This window comes from Epinephelus lanceolatus, chromosome 7 (genome assembly GCF_041903045.1).
Source record: "Epinephelus lanceolatus isolate andai-2023 chromosome 7, ASM4190304v1, whole genome shotgun sequence".
Lineage (NCBI taxonomy): Eukaryota > Metazoa > Chordata > Actinopteri > Perciformes > Serranidae > Epinephelus > Epinephelus lanceolatus.
The window spans coordinates 19650481-19672234 of record NC_135740.1 but is presented as its reverse complement, the minus strand read 5'-3'; the positions used below and the strand labels follow the sequence as shown (position 1 = coordinate 19672234).

Below are 21754 nucleotides of genomic sequence, written 5' to 3'. Positions count from 1 at the left end.
TAGATAGATACTTTATTAATCCTGAGGGAAACTAAGGCACCCAGTAGCTTTTTACACAATGCATTCAAAAACACAGATACACATATGTATAAAGAAAACAAGTAAAAAGTATAGAAGGTAAAGAATAAAGAAGTAAAAAGGTAGAGTAATAAAGTACATAGTGACAGAAAATAGAAATAGTCACGTAAAGTAGCCTACAAGTACCCCAAATTTGTACTTAAAGGAACACTTCACCCACAAAATGACCATTTATAACTCAGTTAGTCATGCTGTGTTACCTTCAATTTGAAGCCAAACTTTGTTTTCCTCGCATGCCTCCACAGCAAACACCAAACATATTGATTTACTGACTGACTGTGGACTGCTTTTAACAACAGCAAAATCACATCAAAACATTTCTCTACAAAGTCCCATACAACTCTTGCACTATAAGCCAACTCTCATTTATCCAGTTATCTGTACTTCCTGAACGCATGCATTTATGCTGAAACCATACTATTAAAAACTGATTATCTTTGCTCTCGTCAAAGCCAGACTCCAACACTGATGTTTCTAGTGAAAATGCATGTGTTAGGGAAGTACTGAACATGCAACTGGGGAAATGAGACTTGGATTATATTGCACGAGTTGTGTGAGAGTTCATAAACGGGTGTTTTTGATATAGTTTTGCTGTTGTTAAACATCCCCAATCAATCAGTAAATCAATATGTTGGCCATTTGCTGTGGAAGCAAGGTAACATGGCATGACTTACTGATTTACAAATGGTCATTTTGCGGGTGAAGTATTCCTTTAGGTACAGCACTTGAGCAAATTAGTTATGTTCCACGACTGTCTTGGTGTATGTGCGCCGGAGGTTTCACTTACACATCACACTCGTCTAAGCTGAATATTGGTCTGTCTTCCAAACCAGTTGTGACATCACAAATCATGCTCTTACATGCACGTCTCAAACTCAGATTTAAAGGTGAGCGCAGAGAAACTGAGTGTGAAAACAGCCTCCTGGTGTCAATCTCTGCACGTACAGCATTCTGCACAGTGAAGGTCAAACATTGAAGTAAAGTAGCAGACACATTTTGACAGGAGGGGGGCTTTAAGTAGGATAAAAACTATTGCAGAATACCAACAAACTCTCTCGATGCATGATCAGAATCAGTAGTTACTAATGTTCTGCTGGAGAAAACATCTCCTCCTGAGTATTCACTAGATGTCACTGTTATCCCATCGTACTGAGAGACACTGACTGCACTGATTACGAGAGTGTTGCCAAAAATAAATGCATCAAAATTAAATGCACAGCAGTGGTGGGGTTTAAATGAGACTCTGGGAAAATAAGAATTGGGCAGTATAATTATTTTGCTCTCGGTGTCCATTGTTTATTTAGTCCGTGGAACAAGAGAGCACACTGAGGATACATGCATGAATACATTTTTAGAGCACAAGTTTGGTTGCTGTTATCTTCCATTTATGGCAGGCTTATTTATGGAATGTATGAATGAATAAATTATAGGGGAAACTCAAAAAAATGAGGCTCCTTTAAATTGATGTTTTTATATTGGGCAGCTATATAAGTGAACTTTTAAAAGGAAAACTGTCAGACTTTATCAGCTGTGCATCTTTAAAGCAGATACAGTAAAGGACCTGCTCTCTGAAGACAGGATAATTTGACCTGGATCACAGCGTTGGCGCGTCACCGCGGGTGGGCGTGGCCAACCGGCTGAATAACGCTGTATCCTCCGTTACGTTGCAGCAGAGTTACCGTCTGACACGAGAGAGAGGAGCAGAGGGAGCGGAACAGCTGACCACCTCGCGCACATTTGAAGCGCAAAGTGATGGAACCCTCGGAGATCTTTTTATGCACCTTCCTCACCTCTCACTACTTAAGCACCATCTTCTTCATCGCGTGGCTTTTCGTGTACGGGGTACCCACAGAGCTCACCAACTATGGATTGTTTATTTGTTGAAGTTGGGCCACCTGATCCTCTTTGCGCCAGGACAACCGACCAAAATTAGAGCAAGGGAAGTCGTTATGGACAGTTGTGCAAATGGTGCATTTCCTGCTCAGAGACTTGGTGTCAAAAGCAGAATTACAATCTCAGGATATCACATCTATCTGCGCGTAAAGGACGCGGACATCACGGCGCTCTTAAACGCAGCCTGAAATACTCCGCGCTATGTTTTAGCAGTTATGGGAGAAAGCTGTAGTTAGGATAGAGGGTGTGTTTATGAGACTCTTTTGCCCCTGCCGGCTTTGATGCGAGAGTGGCGGCCAGCTTTTATTGCGCGCATACCAATTGTGCGCTGCTGCAGATTAGCCGCTCCGTTACCACAGGCGATCCACCGCAGCAGGACCTGCAATCTTTGACAGGCAACAGGCCTCACCAACCACTGTGACAGGTACCACTAACAATCCTTTTTCAACTCTTGGCATTTGAACTTTCACCACAACCAAGAGAGTTTTTTAAAGCTGCATCCAAGAGCACCTGTGAAGCAGGAGTAAGCCATGGCTCTACCAGATAGTGGCATATCTGGGGAGGAAGTACCCTTCCCAGAGATTATAGAGCTCAATGTTGGTGGGCAGGTGTACATAACCCGCTATTCTACCCTCACAAGTGTGCCAGACTCCCTGCTATGGGAGATGTTCAGTCGGAAGTCAGCCAAAGGACTGGCCAGAGACACCAAGGGGCGCTTCTTTGTGGACCGTGATGGTTTCCTGTTCCGTTACATCCTGGACTACATGCGGGACCAGCAGCTGGTTCTTCCAGATCACTTCCCAGAGCGCGGGCGTCTGCAGAGGGAGGCCGAGTTCTTCAACCTGCCAGAGCTTGTGAAGCTGCTGGCGCCCAAAATCAGCAAGCAGAACTCCCTAGGCGATGAGGGATGTCAGAGCGACCCAGAGGACACGTCTCCTGGGATTGACACAGCCCGCAACCTCAGTTCCCTGGGTGCTGCTGCAGCTGCCTGTGCCAGCCTGGTGCCCGGTGCCATGGATGGCAAACGTTCGGGGTTCATCACTATTGGCTATCGGGGCTCATACACCCTGGGCCGTGACAGCCACACCGATGCCAAATTCCGCCGGGTGGCACGGATCATGGTGTGTGGGAAGACCTCTCTGGCCAAAGAGGTGTTTGGGGAGACGCTGAACGAGAGCCGTGACCCCGACCGCCCCCCTGAGCGCTACACATCTCGCTACTATCTCAAGTTCACCTTTCTGGAGCAGGCTTTTGACAAGCTGGCGGATGCAGGCTTCCACATGGTGGCCTGTAATTCCACAGGAACCTGCGCCTTTGCCCACGAGCAGACGGACGACAAGATCTGGACCAGCTACACTGAATATGTGTTCTACCGTGAGTGAGACTTTGTTCCCCCCGGTCCCCCACCCTGTCTCCAAGTGCCCCCCCTCCAGTCTCCAGCCGTCCTGTCCTTCTCTCTCTGATGGCTTCTGCACCAGTAGATGTACCGTAGATGTTGTGCCCCTCCATCTCTCTCTGCAGCCTCCAGCTTTTACCCCATGAGCAGCTGCTGCTCTGACTCTTCATACCTTCTCTGCAGGTCGAATCTGCAGCCCCCCCCCCCCCCCCCCCCCCCCCCTCAATCCATCCCCCTCATCCTCAGGTCCAGCTTTTGCCCTTGCTTAAACCGCCACTCCATCTAGTTGTAGTCCCCGGTCCTCAACCACAGCAACCCCCACAGCCTTCCTTGCAGAGACTGATACCTTCTATGTACAATTTCCCTTTTGTACTCTATATATTGCATCTGCCTTGGTGAAGCACAATACTGTATCCAAGAGCTAATTTTGTTAAATAAGCGCCCCGGTGTGTCTGTATGACTTTTACAGCAGTCATAAGGGCATAAGGGAAAGGGCTTCAAAGAGTGGCCATGATGTACAGTACAATACTTTGCCTGCTTACTCAAGCAGATCGGACTTTCTCCTGCTCCTCTGAACTAAATTACCAAATAATTGGACATCTGATCAGCCTTGAGGGACGCGAGCAGCCCCAGCACAAGAAAGAAGTGTAACACAAAAATCTAATTTTCTTCAGTTTTTATTAAATGTGTCCAGTACCATGTGGTTGGGAATGTGCCATACAGTATCTGTTCAGTTGTTATGAATGAACAAGGGTTACGATAATGCAGCCACATGGACAGGGAGAGAAAAAAACCCTGCTTTTTTTATTTTGAAATGGAGAAGTAGATTGTAGGTGTGTGGAGTTTCCTTTTCAAAGAGATGCAGATTGTGTGGCAAATGAACAAGCAGCAGGCTTTTAATAAACAACGATGAAAGCTCAAATATCAAGAGATCTCGTAGACAGAAAAAAAAAAAAAAAAAGGTTTCCAGATGAGATGTGTGTATTGATTGTGCAATGGAGCCTTCAGTATTTTAATCACCCACGCTGGGAGGGCAGAGGAAATAGAAGGTGTTACATCACTCGCAGCCCACTGCTCTATTTTTTCGCTCATTGTGCTTCTTTGACATGTCTTTGCTCAATTACATATTTAAGAGCATCTTTAAAGTGAAGCGCTTCTTGGGACAGGCTTACACCATGACATGTTGTTTCCCATATTAAAAAAAAAGAAAAAAAATGTGGTAGTCACCTTAGCGGATCACGTTTTGAGTGTTCTGTATACAATAATGTTATTCTTAATACTCAGTTCGGTATTAGTTTAAGCTGTTGCATATTTGATGATAGCTCTCACTTGCTGTAAGAGAATACCCACAAGAAAGGGTGGGATGACGCTGTAGCCAGCCAAAGCCCAATGTCCTCTCACTACTGTAGCAAGGGCATTGTGAGGGCAGTTTAAATTGAGCGGGTATATCTAAAGTCGTAAAGGAGCGAGCTAAGAAAGAGGGTCGTTTCCAGATACAGCCTCAGGACAGGTCTGCACATCATATACCTCAGACTTAAACACAAACTGAAGGCACTTAAGATCCAGCTAATGACGTGAAATTGCAGACGAAGTTATGGAGATATCCCAAATGTAGATGCCGTAACAAGACTGTGACTAAGAGGTTGAATGTGAAGTTGAGAAACAGCCAACGAGGCTGCACAGTGCAGGATTTCTCCTGAGCAAGAGGGTGTCAGGTTGTAGTTTTGGCAGAACGTCTGACAGTGACAATAAATGTATTCTGAAATGTCTAGAAACCGCAATGTTGTGTTTCAGTGTGATGAAGTGCTGTTGACATCTGAGTCAATATGTTAGACCTGCTGCGGTGTGTCGCTGCAGGCGCAGACAACACTGAAATTAAAAGTGTTCAGCAAAAAAAAAAAAAAAAAAAGCAAAATGGATTTGTCAAATAAAAAGATGTTTTCTTTCTATTCGGGTTGTATTTTCCATTCATGACCAAAATGTTTTCCCAGCGCTGAGTGACATTCAGTACAAACCATGAGGAAAGTGGTACATGCCCTCATTTTACAGCAGTTTAAATGTTTAATTTCCACTGACAATACAACTCAATCACACGTAAACCAATTTCAATTTCCATCCCACCATTTTCCCATTAAAGGAAATGTCCTTGGACATATACTCTGCTTCATATTAAATGTTCAACACTCTACCCTTAGGCAACTTCTCCTCCCATCTGCCTTTACACTTTTTCTCCACTTTTTTCTCTCAGCCCAGGCTTTTATTGAGCAGTTGACCAAAGAACAGCGCCAGGATAGAAATGAGGACATGCATGGATGACAGCACTCTTTTAAAGCAGCGTACAAAACCCTTATTTTGTTGCCAATAATTGACCTAATTACTACTTACAGTATAAATCTTGAAGCAGAATCCAGGACAGTGAAATACTGTAGCTGAACAGGCTTTACAAGATTACAGACAGCGCCTGCTCAGTAATAAATCAGCGTTTTTATCGAGCAATCCACAAACAGAAGTGGGCATAATTTACACTTGAACAACAACCACAGCCGTGTTTAAGTAGGTGAGGTAGTTTAATGACTCAGAGATTATCACATGCTAATTACCTTAGTATAAGACCTCTAAACCTGATCTCAGTCTGGCCTAGATAAAAGCATAGCTAATGAGCTTCGCACTGTTTAAACATTTATGTGGAGGCTTTCCTGGAAACAGATGATTTTTGTTGCGGGTCTGGAATGCATGACGAATCCTCAGAGACTGGGACAATAATGCGCCTGCAGTGTCTCTTCAGCCCGAACAAACCCAGTCACAGGCAACGTTCCTCAGTCACAGTCCTCCAGCACACCGATGCAACTCGGGAGCGCCAAGGTCAGTCATTAGCACAAGCATGGAGAGACACACGCCTCATGTGTGAAATTTCAGGCATCAGCGTCCTGAGCCTCTCTCGCTCTTTACCTCCATGAGTCGCCCTGAGACTCAACATTCAACAGTATATGTGTGAGATGAGTTGACACTCCGACAGTGAACAGCAGCAGCGAGGTCCACAGGCCGGGCTGTGATGAAAAGCTGCTTTGATTTTTTTATTTTTTTATTTTAAAGCTCTGTTGTGAAACTTGTGGCTGAAAAGTGTAGCACGCCTGTCTTGCCTGCCAAACAAGAGGCAGGCTCTAGTTGTGTCACCATAGTGGTATGCCTGTTCTATCCAGAGTGTTACAATAAAGATATTTTACCATGAATTACTGCTTCTCTGTCTTTTGGAAAAATCCAAACAGCAGATTGCATTACTTGCCCTCCACACAGCACACAATTTAATAGCTCCTTTATTCCGTTTTATTTATATCTATATGCACAAGGTTTGAGGTTAACACAATGTCTCAGTGAGCTTGTGCAATTCATTATTAAACCCTTGCCATGAGAGCACAAGGCAAAAAGAAATGCACCCAGAGAGCACAAGGCTGTTCTCTCTGCCTCGAGGCAGTGATTTGACCCATGTCGTGTTCCTGTGGTGCTATTGTCACTGTAGGCGGCTCTACATGGCAACATGCCTTGGCTCTGTCGGCGTTTCTCTCTCTCAGAATGATCCCCTTGTCTCGTAGCCAGCTGGGTCATTGCTTCCCCTGTTTGGAAAAAGAAAGGAAGAGAGCAGGGGAGGACAGGAACGGATGTACGTGAAGGGAAAAATAGAGATTGGAAAATGGGGCAAGGAAGCGGCGAGACAGGGAGACAGATAACCTGGTGGAAGCGAGACGAGAGTGGGAGAGTGTTTAACCGGGGAAGAATGTGGTGTTCCCATCTTATCTCTCTTCCTGAGCAGCATGAAATGCCCTGTTATTGGGAGAGGTGCTGGGCCGTCCAGGCAAACAAAGCCCTCACTGGGCCGTGCTGTAATGTGCTCGTCTGTGATCTGTCTGCTCCGTCAACGCTCACACAAAGATTCAGTTACACCAGACAGATATAGATCCCTGGGATTACTCTGTATGGTCGGGATAAATATTAACTCATCAAAAGAAAGGGCAGCATTGGTATTTCCAGCAGGATAAAAGTATTTTCTTGAATCATGAGCTGTGCATTTAAATCAAATTGACTATAACTAGCCCAGGTTCCCAGTTTTGCGTCCTCTTTTATGAATAGACAAACCACGAGTTAGAGTGACAACACAGAGTGCCACAGTGAGTCATTTTCCCAACATCTTACCCTGGGTGTACTATCAGATGTTGTGTGCATGCTGCTGTTTCTGTTCATTCAGCTGCAACCATCTGTAGCTCTGCGCTTGTTTATGTCTTCTCTGTCTAGATGCCTCGTCTGCTTTCAGCTCTGTGTGCCGGCATACTTTTTGGCTCTGTTTTGTTTTCACCCTGGTGTTTGTGCTTACGTGGAAGTTTGGCAGACAGGCAGGATGAGTGTTTGGGCGTCTGCATTGGATGGGTCACCGCTGGGTTGGTATGGGGGGGGGGGAGCCAGGCGGGGGCAATGAACTAGGTGCACTTCCTGTCTCGCAAATATGCTGAACAGGCAGTATGGCCTCTCTAAACACACAGATGCACAGAGGGAGGGAAGTTGCTAGGAGAAGATGTGCAACAACCCTCCCGTGCGAGGCTAATGACTCGGAGCTGTGAGGTTTTAGATCTAATTGGCTGCCTTCTTTTCACTCTTCTTTGTGATCAGTTAAAAAGGCATTAGCTTGCAAACAAGCCATTTGCCTCCCCCGTGCACTCTTGACAGCAATAAACAGGAGAAGTCCATGCTAGTATAGAAAAGCATCATTGCTGCTAATTACCTGGGAGTAGCATCGGCCAATAAGAGCATGTAATGGGGAGGTGGAGAGCTGCCTGAGGCCTACCGCTGCTTTCTCCATCAATATGTGACATATGTGTGTGTGTGCATGCTACATGAGAACGTAAACAGAGAGCTCTGCATGCCTTTTGTCCATTTGCACATGTTCACGTACGTGAGCTCGAGCCCTGCTGTGTTTGTGTTTGTCCTCGACGACAACATGGCTCACCCACGCTGCCGTGTAAGCCCACATACACAGAGTACAGTAGCGCTGGCTCGGGGCATCTTTATCTCATTGTGTGTTGGGTTATTTATAGTGAGCTAGGCATGGAGTCAGATGTGTACCATCACTGCACTGCTCTATCCTCCAGCATGGGTACACATGCTCCACTTCCCCTCCTCCTCCTCCTCCTCCTCAACCTCCTCCTCTTCACACATGACTCCTGCAGAGTGAAGCTATCGCAAAACATATTAGCCCGTGAACTTCATTGTGTAAGGTCATGGGGGTACCTAAGAAGGGAGACAGATGGGGGAGTTAACAAGAGAAAAGATCCAGCAGTTGAAAAGGAGCAGATTAGGTCACTAGTGATAGTACAGTACTGCATCTCTGTAACAGTAACTCTATCTCTCTCTCTCTCCACGCCGTCTCTTTATTATTCTCCTTGACTTCGCAATTTTTTCGTTTTTCTTTTAAGCTCCAAGACACAAAAAAGAATAACTGACAGAGGAACGCATAAGGGATGTGCAGAAATACAAAGAAACAGTAGGATGGGAATGAGGGAGCATGAAATTAGTTAAAGGCAGTGAGTCAGAGTTTCAGAGGCAAGTTGTAGGATTAAAAAGGAAGGCAACAAAAAGGAGAACTCAAGTGGCAAAGTTCCTCACCAACAGTACCATAGAGACGGCGAATATGTGAAGAAGAGCATGAGGAGTGAGGCAGAAGCCGTTTGAAAGGAAAAGGAGAGGAACAAAAAAGAGAAATGCCAGATTGGGCAAAGTGAGGTGGAAGCTGTGGCAATAACTGACTGAGGAAACAGTTGGAAGACAGTTGAACTTCCCCTGCTACAGTGAGCTGTAAGTGGCATCTGAAAGATTTAAATTGTTTCATTAACAATGCAAAATATTAATTTTGCAACTTTCCATCATTGGCCCAGGAGCCCAACAGATTGCGGGGCCCCTTTAGCCATAGCCTCCATATTAAATAACACATTAAAAGTTAAACCCTGCTGTCCTAAACCCTTTCCACCAGACATCCACAGGCATATGCATGCATCATACAGTAACTCAGCTGAATCACTCAGCCCCTTCTTGCCCTACTCTCTGTTTTTCTCTGTATATCACATCACAAATGAGACAAGAATTTGCAAGCTAACGTTAGCTACTCCACCCTCCCTCCGCCTCACTCCCTGCCACTGCTTCCCCAGGAGGAGAGCAGGCAGCAGTTCAGGAGATGGACCCTCTGTCGGCAGCTGTAGCAGCTCCAATCTGTCCAGTGCAAACCCCCAGTGTTAGGTGTCACAGCCGGCTGGTGAGCGCCGTGCTTAACCTAGGTAACTGCAGCAACAGAAAGTTTGCTGATCTGGCAGAGAGTAATAGCTGTCCGATCCCCAGGGCTGGGGTCTGCACAGCTGAGTTTTGGTTGCTGCAGCCGCTGACTGTGGGATCGTCTCCGGAGTTGCTGCCCACAGAGGTGGCGAGGTGTTCTGTAACAGCTGGGAGTGAGGCTAAGGAATACAATTTGAGGCTCTAGCTAATGTTAGCTACATAAATGTGAACTTGCAACCCTGAGCCTTTAGCTCCTGTTAGCAGAAGGCTAAACTATAAGCAACATTTTCTGTGCATTTCTGAAGTGCTTTGCCAAAATTGACACATGTTTTATTTTGTTTATTGTCAGACTCTTTTTGGGTTGCTTTGCAGTGTACATGGTTGTTACCAATGCAGGAATAGTATATTTCTCTGCAGGATTCTTAGCCATTGAATCAGGCTTTTACTGAAGGGACGTGCGCACACATAAGCATTTCTAGAACTGCCAACAAGAACGCCCTGTCTCCAAACTGACCTGTGATTGGCCAAAGTCTCCCGTCATGGCTTTTCTAAAGCCTTTTAACAGAGCCAAGAGGCGGTGTAAAAGTCTAGTTTTCTCCCAGTCCACTTGAATTACAGTGTGCTCAAAGCTTAAAATGGGATTTTTGCCTCTTGAAGCCAAAATTATACTGCAAGCCCCAGCATTAAGGGGCTTGTTTTAAAGTAGGGATGATTTTCTTTTGCTTTGTTTACTTTATTTCTAAAGAATACATTTGCACAGCATGCCAAGTCAAAATTTCCTTCCAAAAAAAAAAACAAATTTGAATCCTTTGTAAGGGGGGGTTATAAATGATTAAGCACTTCCAATCCAGGATTTTTTCATTTTTTGTTGTTGTTCAAGGGTTGTTATTTTAACTGTTTTTGTTATGACGTATAGTTTTATGTTGTTTTTATGTGTGGTTTTATTTAATGGATACACATTTCCTGTGTTTTGTAGATCAGCGTTGGCTCACTGGGTACACTGTATGTTTTTATGTATAAATACATTAAACTTTAGACCCCGGTGCTTTTATGCATTCGCGCCCAGAGACCCATTGTCTCATCATCTGTTCATAACTGTTGATGCTAACATTTCTGTCTTTGCAAATGAATGCCTCAAGATGGCAAATTACTTCAGTCTGATGAGTTTTAATTGCATGTCATCAATCACCGACTGAGGGGGGAACAGTCATATTTCTTTATGCTGATATCATTTTGGAAGGGAAAGTTTAGCATCTACTAGTTTTAACGAGGCAACAAAGAATTCCACTTTATGTTTTTGATAATGTAGTTATTTATAATAATGTTGTAAGAGGTATCAACATAGTGAAAACAATGTGAAAGGCCCCTGAGTAGTCACTGTGTCTGCTGATCGAATGTATCTTGCTTTAAGCAGCGAGTTGTAAATGTGTCTGTCAGCACTAAGGGATTCACCTTGGCCATCTGGACACTTGGGCTCTAATCTGCCCCGCTAATTATCAGTAATCTGGACAGCCTGGCTTGTCCTTGGTGCTGCAGTCCTGGGGATGGTTGGACCCTGGCTGAAAACCCGGCAGGAGAGGAGAAGCAGGTGGCAGGGGGGCTGCAGACTCTGCAGGGGCTGAGGGGTGCCAGGATGGGCTTTAGGGTGCTTAGACAGGCTAGTTTGGGACGGGCTGTGGTAGCCAGGCAGCAGCTCAGGGTGTTTTAAGCCGGGGGAGATAAAGAGGAGGCACGTGGAGCAGGTGAATCAGCATGACGCTTGGCTCCAATGCATTTTGTGCAGGTCTGCAAAAATAAAAATCACATAATAGACTTCTCCACAGCCAAAAGAACTGAAAAATCTGCTTGTTAGTTATTGATGGCAGGCTCATGGGTTTCTTTCTTCTCTTTCCCCCCTTCTGTCCTCTAACCTTTTTGCTTTTCTTACTTGGCAGCAGCTCCCCGGTCTCCAGCTGTTTACGTCACGCATTTCCTCTACATTATGTAGATTGACAGATCTGTAATTGCTCAGAGACTTGTAAGTACACTCTGGTGATTTTGATACGGGCGACTGTGCCTATGCTGCGCCGTGTAAAGTTAGTCAGAAGAATATAGTGTTACCATGTCTGATTACGCCCCCCTCATGTATTTTCTCTGACGGCAATCAGTGTGAAAAGACAATGAATGAGAAGACAGTAGGTGGTGAGGCCCACTCTGTCATTAGGCACCATACTGATCATTTCACAAAGCAGATGTTGCATATCTGAGCTGAATACCAGGTCATTAGATATAAAACATGCTGTAATTGCCAAAACTATGTAGCGTGAGCTCCCTTTAGAACAGCAGGATAGAGCCATATGTACAACTTCACACTCTCGACGAAAGGCTGCTCTCAGTCTGAGAGAAATTACTATGCATTTGTGTAGCTCTGGCTCCTGCACGTCATTGTGGCGTTACCATGGAGATGATGCTGTCCTCTTGTTTGCCAGTCTCACCATCCCTGGGTCACAACACCTGTCAGTGGCCACAGTGAATTTTAAAAAGTACCCGCCAGCTGAATGACCTCGTCACATTCAAGGTAACACAGAAGCAGCTGATACATTCATTTTTAAACAGCTTTATTCTGTATTCATACAGTGTTCGGTATTAAAGTAGAACTGAAATCACAGTTTCTCATACAATATTTGTGTACTACAATGACACTGCAGCTATTTTTCAAAAGAGGATTAAACCATTGTTGGGCATATTTGTGGAAACAATCAGTGTACAAGCATCATCCTATAGAGCCTGTATACATTGATCCAGTTTTCCCCTTTTTTCAACAAGCCCGCATAGATTTGATGATTATATTTAGCAATTTAAGACGTATGTCATATAACACTGATCATTTGGGAGGAAAAGAACAAGTTCAATATTTGAGGATATACACTTTTCCACTGTTTTTCTGAGAGTTAGATGAGAAGATTGTTACCACTCATGTCTCTATGCTAAATATGAAGCTGTGGCCAGCAGTTGCCTAACAGCGACTGGAAACAGGAAAACAACTAGCCTGATCGTGAATCTGTGGTCGCAGTTGCTTAGCGACCAGCGGAGACTCCAGAAAGATACTGAACTTATCAAGAAATAGTCCGGTACATATCTACAGTGACCCTGAGAGCTCGATGCGCTATCAAAAAGGAAACACTTGCAAATAGACAAGACTCAAGCAAATTAAAAAATAATCTTTAGCAAACTGACAACACAGTAAAAACACTGCAGAGCGAGAAAATACAAAAGCACGCTGCAAATAATTCAAACAACAATGGACACTGCTTCTAGGGGACATGAAAAAGTGATGCACATGGCTGCAGTTAACGTTAACCTGTACAACATCCCACAGGATTCAAATCTCACCAAAGAGTATCCAAGGTGTGGAGTCACACATTAAAAATCCTTGCATATCAAGTCTGTATTTTTCATATGCTTTAGTAAATCAGTCATTTGATAGGCACAGAAACCTTGCACACTGAGTCCAGTAAGATTTATTGTCCAATTCATTGAGAAAATTTCGCAATACAAGACAAAATCTCCAGCGGAGGTACCTCCCTAACCTGGTTAAGACCATCCTGATGATGCATCAGTCTGGCCCTGCTGCCACCTAGAACACTCTCAGTGGGTGGGCGTACTCACCTTGACAAACAAACTCCTTTAACCAATCAGTGAAACAAAACACAGGGGAACAACTTCATCAGCAACAGAGCCAGTTGATAAATCAAGCTTTCGCCACCTCCAGTCGGTCTTTTCCTCTGAGAAACACCACAAGTGCATACTCTTGTTCTGCTTTAATTGTTGTTATTGACTCTATTTCTGCAATAACTTCACTTATTGCTGTGTTTACTCTGCTGGGGAGCAGGAGCAGCCATTACTGGGTCTGCTTTATTTCAGTGCACCTGTGCACCGCTTCATAGCAACGGCAAGCACCATGAAAGCTGTTTAAATGGAGTGTATTCTGTCAACCACTTAACTGTCAGCTGACAAAACAAACAGCAATGCCATCCTGCAGGTCAAAAGCCATGGTAGCTCTTCTAGTGTACAGACAATAATGTTTATAGTATGATTTTAGGTAAGCCTGAATGACATTCATCAGTTCACTGTCTTATCCATCTCCCTTGACTTGTTTATATTGAATGTATCATGTTGTCATGGTGATAGATTAAAATTTAGTGGCAGATCTGGCATATCTACCAGCTCCAATAACTATCAAAAGTTGTGCAGACTCCACCTGCCAAGTGCACTGCAGACATACACCCACTGTTCTTCAGGCTGCAACCTGCATTTTATGTCATAATTTACAACACAGTCCCTGATTGGCTGCTTACATTTCAGCAAGTACCTCCCTGGCTGTCGCTACTCTCTGCCTTCGTCATGCATTTGGCATCTGCTACCGGAGTTATACGATACAGAATGGCTTATAAATTGCCCTCTGCTGTCAGCATCATCATCATCGCTGTTGTGCTTTTCTGGATATGCTGACTTTACCCTCTCTTTGTTGTGAAAGAATTCAAGAAGGGCATTTCCACTTCTTCTTCTTCTTCTTCTTCTTCTTGCTGTCCACTTTTTGCCCTGTTCCTTCCTCTTGTTGCGGATGAATCTGTCCCGCAGGTTACGCCACATTTTCTTCGCTGCTTCTTGGTCTAACAACTCTCTTAAGGCTTTTGACGGATGCACAAAAACAAACCTGTTCCAAAAACTTTATTGAGTCATAAAGTTTTGAAACCAGTGTGGGAAGGTGATTGACACAAGTGAGGAGAACAGGCAAAATATATAGACTTGGTGTGCACAGGCCTTAATACAGGGAGGAACTTTTTTAGTGCCCTTCCACACAGATACTGCACCAGTCAAACTGCCAGGCAACGTTGTTATTGGAGACCAAAATAAGATCTTAAATTTCTTGACCAAGCATCTCCTATATGTTTACATTAAGTCTGGATGATAATACTATCTCAGTCATCCACAGTTTATTTAAAAAACCTCGCCATGGTTTCACTGAGTCAGTGTGTATAATACACAGTGTGCTATGATTTGAGTAAAATATTACGATTCAGGTGGGGTAAAACAACATTACACACCATAGAGGAGACATTTAGTGACTGAGAGGTGCTAAACCCTGGCAAGAGGCTACATTAGAGTTGCTAATAGCAGTAATGATGGCAACGGAGAGATGTGTCACACTGAACAGATGGGAGAGACTGAGCGAGAGAGGAGAGGATGTGTGAGAAAGTGCTTTGGCTTTTGCATATATCCCTGGAGAAGTGGCCCGGGGAAAAGGGTTGAGTGCTCTCTTTCGCTGTTCTCCTCCATAAGGCTTAGTGGTGGAGGAAAGCATGGAGCCCATCCCCCAGTGGATTATTCCTTCGACATTGTTAAGCCCCCATACTCCCACGTCCAGGCGGCCCTTTAAAACACATGTATTCATTATGAGAGTCACTGAATGCGCCCAACACACAAACACAGACAGTGGTGAACATGTTTGTGTCAACCCCTCCTTCCCCTACATCTTCTTTCTTTCCCTCTGTCTTTATCTGTCCTTCTTTCAAATGCCAGTACATGCCTAGAATATAACGCACATACACATCTGCCCGCATACACACATGCAAACACCCACACTTACACATACAGTAAACACACACACGTGCTTACGCATGCATGCACAAACACACAAGACAACACACAAGCCCGTGCACTTTCTGTCGCACATTCACACACAAACATACACTCGTATTCAGGTATTCAGAAAGCCAAGGCAGTGGGAGAAAATTCTGTGCCGCCTCCGTTTGACACAAGCAGCTTTTCCTGTTATATAAGACGAGTTACCGTGACGATGAGCCCCGTTGAAGGAAAGAGTGCAGGGCCTTTGTATGTCTGTACACATATGTGTATTTGGGCTGCGTGTGGCATACTGTACCTGCACATCTCAGCATGAGCACGTGTGAGAGACTGTGAGAGAGCTTAGCAGTTCATATATTTTTCCATATACTGTCGCAGCATGTGCTGTATGCAGCTGCCAGCTTCCCAGAGAGAGTTTAAAAGTGTGTTACTGTTGGGAGATGCAGTGCATGAGCAGTGCGCACGTAGGTCTGTCATTAACTTGGTCTCGGGACATGTCCAAAGTCATGTGGATAATAAAAAAAAAATGTTTATGTATTGGAGTTTTTTTTTTTTCGGTCCACGGAGCATTTTATGATTGTTTTCTGTTCAGCGCCCACATTGAAATACAACAACAAGAAAAGGCTCACATCTCCTCTGTTTAGCATTTGCAGTCATAAAGTTTTGCACTATTTCCTCCAGAGGTTTTTTGCAGCGTTGTTTATTGTGTATAGAGCAGGCATGAAGACCAGAGGAAGTGTCCAGTATGGATCACATGACTAGAGAGCATGAGAATAACTACCAATCATATGTGACAGTAAAATTCTGGATTGGCTGTGTTCTCCCAGTTCTCCCTGCTGTGGTGTGTTCTCCATGGTCAGAAAACCAGGATTAGTGTGAAATGAAAGGCCAAAAAAAAAATAGACAAAAGATGTATTTTGAAATTTATCTGCTTTAGTGTGGACATGGGCGACAATTGCTGTGATTTGCACAGTGAATCCGAGGCTGTGCACCATCATGTAGACAGTGAAAATCAAACGTGAAAGAGAGGCTGATTACCCGCTCGCTGGTTGCTGAAAACAAAAAAATAGGCCATTCGTAAAGAAAGAGGGGACGATTCAAAATGGTTGATGGGTTTTCAAATACCGAGAGGTGCAGAATGTGCATGTGCCACTCCAACTATTCTGAGAAGTCGCACCGCAGCAACCTCTTCTGTCCTCACACAGAGATGAGATGAAAAATCAACATACCGTGAAAAATTGCTTGTCAAGCTTCAGTCAGGAGGTTTCACGCCATCCGTTCAGTCACAGTATTCTTTCTAGGATAATGCACACACAGACAGAGGTAATAGGGAACTTTGAAATTAAATGAAACTGTCCTCCACTCCCCTTATCTCTCATTTCCTGTCCTCTCCTGCCGAGCTCCTTTCTCTGCTAATTTCTGTTTCCATAATGCTCCTGCACGCTCTCGTGCCAGCATGTGTTTACTTTTGTAACTCTTGGAGACAAAAACTGCAAAGCTCAAAGCTGAGGTGCTTGTTCCTGTGCCAGCCACACACTACTGACTCACTTTGATAAGGAAAACAGAAAAAAAAAATTGAAATGTAATCAAATTTCTGTGTGAAGCTCCACTCGTAGACCTCAGCTCAAACAGACCAGACACCTGTGTGTGAATATAATATTCAGCTGCTCGCTTATCAGTTTTTAATGGAATAATTTAACATTTTGGGAAATGCTTATTGGCTATCATGCTGAGTTAGATGAGGAGAGTATTACCACTCTCATAGGAGTTGTGTCAGTCTTCCCTTTTAAAGCTCAGATAGGCAGTTTTATTCTGGTGTCATTGGGCAAAAATCCCATAATAAGCTTTGAGCATATTGTCATTCAACTGTTTTGAGAGAAAGCTAGACTTCTACACCTCCTCTTGGCTCTGTTTCCAGGCTTTAGAAAATCTAGGCCATGTCTGGAGACTTTTGCCAATCACAGGTCATTTCAAAGGTCTGTCTCCTGAGCTGCTACCTGCTCTCTTCCCGGGGAAGCAGTTGAAAAGACAGTGGGGTGGCTAACGTTAGCTTACTAATTCTTGTCTCATTTGTTTTTTGATAAACAGAGAGAAAGAGCCGGCAAGCAGGGGCTGAGTAAATGTGCTGTGGGCAACTGTGCAGTGAAATAAGATTAAATAAATCATTGTATGGAAAACACTGGATTACTGTGTGAAGCGCTTGCATATGCGTGTGCTCATCTGGTGGGAGGGATGGGCATAGGACAGAGAGGAGAGAGGGCAGACTCCCAGGAAAGTGGCTCATTGCGGTATTGCAGGAAAAAAAAATCACCTGCGACCCAAAAAGCAATTTACCCATAGACCTCCACTGTAAAAGACACATCTGTAACAACTGCGAACAATTGTAACCGGTGAACTCTTGTGATGTCTGCGTTGTGTTGATATGAAGAGGCTCAGACCGTGGATATCTTTGGAGGGGATCTCAGTTTAATCCTGACAGCAAATGGGGAAAACAAAATCCTCCATCAAACACAACCACACAAACTCAAACCTCTACACAAATTAAGTGACACAGGATATGTTAGCATAAAATGAACATATAAACAGCTTAACAGTGCTAAAACATGGATATTACAACAAGAGCAATGTCACTTACCTTTCCCGTGGACCCTGTTACACAAGGTCAGAGTCAACTCTTTCTATTACGAATTTTTGATCCATGGTGGTTTAATATGTAAAACTTTCCTAGAGCTGAGAAAAGCGATTTAAAATCCATGACATCATCAAAATGTTAAGTTCATGAGTCGAGCAGGAACAGTGTGCTGCATACCGCAGAAGTAAACCTTGCAAACTTTTATGGCGTATGCGCCAGGCGAGCAATTCCATTGGAACGAGAAGGCACCATCTTGACATCCAGTATCTAGTTATCATTATATATCTATGGGAGAGAGGCGAGCAGCAGGAGGAGGGTGCAGGAGGCCTACCCCAGAGAAAATCTCATCAAGACAACAAATAAGCATATTTCCCAAATGACAAACCATTCCTTAAATTTCACACACTTTAATTTCTAATTCTTTCTTCCGATTGCAGGTGGTTTATCAGTAATTTCCAAGGCGACGACCTCTGACCCCCCAGCTCTCACTGAAGTGGTGACGTCATATCCTGATACTGCTCATACTGAACCAGCCACAGCCGAGCCCAGCATCACCGGCCGAACACAAAGCCTTCCGGAAACCAACAACATCCCAACACTAGACATTCGACACCCGCTGCCCATAGACTCTCCTCCACCTCTAACACCTCCTCTTCCTCCCCCACCTCCTCCTGCTGCACTCAGCCCCGACCTCCCACCTCTGTCACCTTCAGTCCTGCCTCCACCTCTGCCAGCCAAACCTTTTTCTACCTCCAGTCCTTCTCCCTCGACACCACCTCCTGCTGAGAGCCCGCAGCGTCCCACCACCCTCAACCTAAAGACGCTGCCACGGCCTACCATTAGGGAGAATGGCGGCCCCCCGCCAGGGTTGAACGAGGAAGAGGAGGAGAAGAAGATGCTGGAGGAGGATCTGAAGAAATGTATTGAGGACTTCAAAAAGATTCGCTTGCCCAGAGAGTTTCCGGATCGCAAGCGGCACTGGCAAAATGACTTGCTCAAGAAGTACAATGCGTAGAGTGCTTCGCTGCGCTTAACGACTTAACAAGGATTTTATAACAATGTTGTGGACAGTGGACTCCAGCTTTATATTCACATTCCTCTGAGTCAGCAAGTTGACTTAAACCTCTAATGTAGTAGCTTTTGCATGTCAACAGAACTAAATTGTTTGATTATGTGTAGCGCTTAGCTCGTCTAGCAATCACACGATTAAAACACTGAGATTAATCTTTTCCCATCATAGAAAACAACATCCCTCTAGAGATTGTTAGTGACACTTCTTTGTTCCAAACATCTCTGTGGAGAAATTAAAAGAATATTGAAATCATTTTATTTTGACTCAGTCAAAGGATAATATGTAATGTTGTTAGTTGGAGCTTCCTGCCCTGCTCTCTGTACTGTATCCACTGATCAAGCAACTGGAAAATGTATGCTAAGTGTGACATTCTGGGCATTTTGACCTTGCTGATGCAAAATAAAAGAAAGAAGTGAAATCTCTGGTGCTAATCATCTAAAATATCTCACCTCATCAATATTAACCGTACGACTTCAAAGTCTTTCTTCTCCTCGCTGCCTGTGAATCAAAAGCGCTGCAGTTTGGTTCATTTTGTGATTACATTATCTTCAAGCCGGCAATGGAAAGAATTCAGAGAGAGAATGCGTTGTACCGGGAAGCGCAGTGGGTAATTACAGACGGCCAGCATGTGGAATAATAATGACAATAATGACTACATGAACCAGTGCACAGTGCCATTTGTTCCTCTATCTGCTCTGCATAAAATGTTCACCCAGCTTCACTAATGAATCACCAGGTTTATGTGTGTGTGTGTGTGTGTGTGTGTGTGTGTGTGTGCAGTCCTCATTATGGGATACATAGGATAAGTCACAATAAAATGAAAAATTGCTGGTCATTTATCTTTTCAGTCACCTTGTGAACTAATTCGCCACATCACAGTGTTCAACCACTTTAAAGGATTACAAAAGTTTTTATAAATGTTTTTCTTATCAAGAGTGAGATACAAGGATCTCCACCACACTCATATTTGTGCATTGTGTACGAAGCTAGAAAGGGAGTGACCTATGTTCCCAAGCTCAACATCCTCTTATTTTGACTCTTTAAAGTGATCTTTCAAAGGGTTTTATGTTCTCAGAGATGTTTTTCCCTAAGTAAAATATTCAGTGTATCTTTCCCTAAGTCAATATGTTGAAATCACCCACCCGCAGCTTATAGCCTAGAGCGCTGCAGGGATGAGGTTTCTTCGTAGGCCGACGTGGAAGTTAGCGTTGCCCTGGTTCCCCTTAAACAAAAAGTCTTTGGGAGTTTTCCATTGGATTTTGAAATTTTGCCAAAAATAAGCTCTGTGACAAACAAAGATACTGACATGTTTTGTTCAGCCAGATAATTAACACAATTAACACCACTTTTATGATTTTCGAAGCATAATTGCAATCGTCAGAAGTAAAAGAAATAAAATAAAATAAATAAATTTGTTAGGCTATAAATGAACTACACTACGCTTGCAGAAATTAGACTTCACCACCAAAACAAGGCTGTGGAGTATTTACTGGTGTCTTTTAAGTCAGTCATAAGTCTCCTAAGCTTCTGTTAAACATGGATCTTATTTTAGGCCTCTAACCAAGGACGCATTCAAAAAACCCACTGACTTCAAGATGAGGGAACCGAGAGTGCTAAAATGCTAACTTAAGTCCAGGTTTTAGGATCATTCCTGCTGCAGGAATCCTGCACCACTAAATACTGATACATTTTCCTGACTTTAGCCATTGATACCTCTAGAGTGGAGCGTCCATATCCCTTTGCTCTTTTGTTATTTGAACTACTAAGCTAGCCCCTACCAGTGTCTTACAATGTTAGTTTATACCCCTGGTGACGCTGCTAGATCCAGGGGCAGGTTAGCTTAGCCTAGCATAAAAACTGTAAACAGCTAACCTGGCTGTGTCTAACGTAAACAAAACAACTGCACCTCTAAAGCTCACCAACATGTTATATCTCATTTGTTCTCACAAAATTCCAAATTGTGAAAACAACTGTTTGCGTTTGTAGACGAAGTTACGTTCTATAACTGTTTCTTGGCATATAGCCGCCAGCCGCAGTGACTTACTGTATAACTTAACTCTTTCAACAACCACAACTTGTTGATTCCACATTTCTGTTTGTGCGCAGAGTAATCATGATGTTAATTAATAATTATTGAGCTTAAGAGGTGCTGGTAGGTGTATGTTTGAACTATGGGGATAGCCTGGTTAGCTGTTTCCCCTGTTTCCACTTGCATATGTGTTCGGAGACAAGGTAGCTGGAAGTCTATTCTTTCCTATGGGAATTTCTGTGATATCCGACATGCCTGTAAAACTCCTCCCCACCATAATATTTAGGTATGGAATTTGCCTCGACTGCTTTAAAAAAAACTTAACTTTTGCAGTGGATTTTGGAGAGACCCGTATGACAGTGTGCTAGCTTAGCTAACAGGCTGCTAACTGGCTAAAAGGTTATTTACTTCAAATCAGTTGCCTATGTTAATTGTTAAGTGAGTTTGTATGATTAAAAAGAACTTGTTTATCTAGTTTTAACACATGGTGAATCTAAGTAATGTTATTCTGCTAAAATATATAATAATATGATAATAATATGGTTATGTCATTTATGACTCGTTCAACCATTTGTCTTTTTAATGAAATGTTTCACAAAACATGCCACATACCTGGCAGGCCAGTATATTCAATTATTTGTAACCATGGAATATTGGTTGTTGCCGCGGTAATTTTCCAAGCGCATATTTCAAACTATTTGATAGCAAAAAAAAAAA

At 43.6% G+C, this 21754-nt stretch overlaps 1 protein-coding gene across 1 annotated transcript; it reads left to right on the top strand.

The window, feature by feature from the left end:
• The first annotated feature begins 1738 nt into the window (after positions 1-1738).
• kctd12b (potassium channel tetramerisation domain containing 12b) lies at positions 1739-19393 on the top strand. Its single transcript, XM_033633342.2, has 2 exons — positions 1739-3345; positions 18374-19393. Exons 1-2 carry the CDS (start codon positions 2502-2504, stop codon positions 18949-18951), a joined length of 1422 nt encoding a protein of 473 aa, XP_033489233.2. The 5' UTR covers positions 1739-2501; the 3' UTR covers positions 18952-19393.
• Positions 19394-21754: the final 2361 nt, after the last annotated feature.

Bases quoted from the DNA above. Each gene is read 5' to 3' on its own strand.
- kctd12b (XM_033633342.2), top strand. From the start codon at position 2,502: ATGGCTCTACCAGATAGTGGCATATCTGGGGAGGAAGTACCCTTCCCA. The intron at 3,346-18,373 runs GTGAGTGAGACT...TTCCGATTGCAG, and splicing joins CACTGAATATGTGTTCTACC to GTGGTTTATCAGTAATTTCC.